Source organism: Trichinella spiralis (genome assembly GCF_000181795.1).
Source record: "Trichinella spiralis strain ISS 195 chromosome Unknown Scfld3640, whole genome shotgun sequence".
In the NCBI taxonomy this organism is placed as follows: domain Eukaryota; kingdom Metazoa; phylum Nematoda; class Enoplea; order Trichinellida; family Trichinellidae; genus Trichinella; species Trichinella spiralis.
The window spans coordinates 1-1,320 of NW_003530579.1; the positions used below are offsets into that span (position 1 = coordinate 1).

General features: G+C 38.0%; 1 protein-coding gene across 1 annotated transcript; it reads left to right on the top strand.

The window, feature by feature from the left end:
• The first annotated feature begins 130 nt into the window (after positions 1–130).
• On the top strand, positions 131–940 carry Tsp_15679 (hypothetical protein). The gene is made up of 5 exons (XM_003367812.1): positions 131–277; positions 364–400; positions 475–572; positions 647–679; positions 863–940. Exons 1-5 carry the CDS (start codon positions 131–133, stop codon positions 938–940), a joined length of 393 nt encoding a protein of 130 aa, XP_003367860.1.
• The last annotated feature ends 380 nt before the right edge of the window (positions 941–1,320 follow it).

Below are 1,320 nucleotides of genomic sequence, written 5' to 3' on the forward strand. Positions count from 1 at the left end.
AATAAATGATTGTAATTCTAGCAGATTACGTTGAGACAGTCGAGTAGCGCTGGCGCCAGTATAGATATTTCGTGAGTGCGTTTCCAATGTGATATGACAAAAATTAGTAAGTAGTTTTTGTTTATAATAGCTGTGGATTGTGTCGCCTCATGAAGCCCGTACTGATGCCAACCAGTGTTCACCTGGCGTTTCAATTCCGTTTTCTAGCCGTCCCAGTGTGCCTTTACTTATTACAAATAGTAAGAAGGAATTCGATATTATAACAGCAATGAAATATGTTAAATAAATAGAACAGGTCGTTGTACATCCCAGCATTTTGTTCTTGATAGCAATGGATTACGTCATCAGAAAATTTTTGTTTAGTCGCAGCCGATGGCACTCTCAAATAGCGTTTCTTACGGTTTTTTTTTGTCACGCAAGGTAAGGAAGAATTGCATTATTTTTTTGTAGGAGAATTGAAAACATTAGTTTTAGTGCGTAACTGTGAAGACGAAAGCCGCATCTTGAATGATCTCCATCGAATAACGTTATGCTGCTACTGTTCGTCTTCAATTACTTTCTATAATATGGCTGTAATATGGTATATAACTATATTCTACTATGAATTTTAGAATCATGGCATGTTTATATTAAATTCTTCATTAAGAGCAGTACATTAGCACTGGTACGTAGCATCAAAGTAAGTGGATAAAGTAATGCAGGTAAGTAGAATCTAAGCGGATGTTTTAAAGTGATTGCGTACGAGTAAATGCAGGTAAGTACTGAAGGTAAGTACGATAACGTAGGGTGCAGGTGAGTAAAATGAAAAGGTAAGTTTTGCAGGTAAGTATATAAAGAATGGTATCATAGAGTTAGATTGAAGTGCGATAGCGTACAGGTAAAGGTAAGTATGAGGCGTAACTCTAAGCTGAGTGGAGTACGGGAAACCGCAGTTAAGTAGTGGGGTAATTCTAAAACATGCGAGTATCGAATAAATAATGCAAATTTTCAAAAAAATACCTGAGGGAATGCCCTGGGCGTCGCCTGAAAGCAAATAAAAATTTGCATATCCCCCTAAAGGCAAATATTGTGCAATAAAATGCTTTCGGCGTAGCCTGCGGGAATATGCAAATTTTTATTTGCCCTGGGGCATAGCCTGAGGCGACGCCTGCGGCTAAATTTCAAAAAATTTCGAAAATTTCAAAAAATTGCCTGAGGCATAGCCCCAGGCGTAGCCTGAGGGCAAATAAAATTTGCATATTGCCCTGAGGCAATTTAAAAATTTGCATAGAAAACCCCCTTAAGTTAATATTGTGCTATAATTTGCCTGGGGGATAGCCT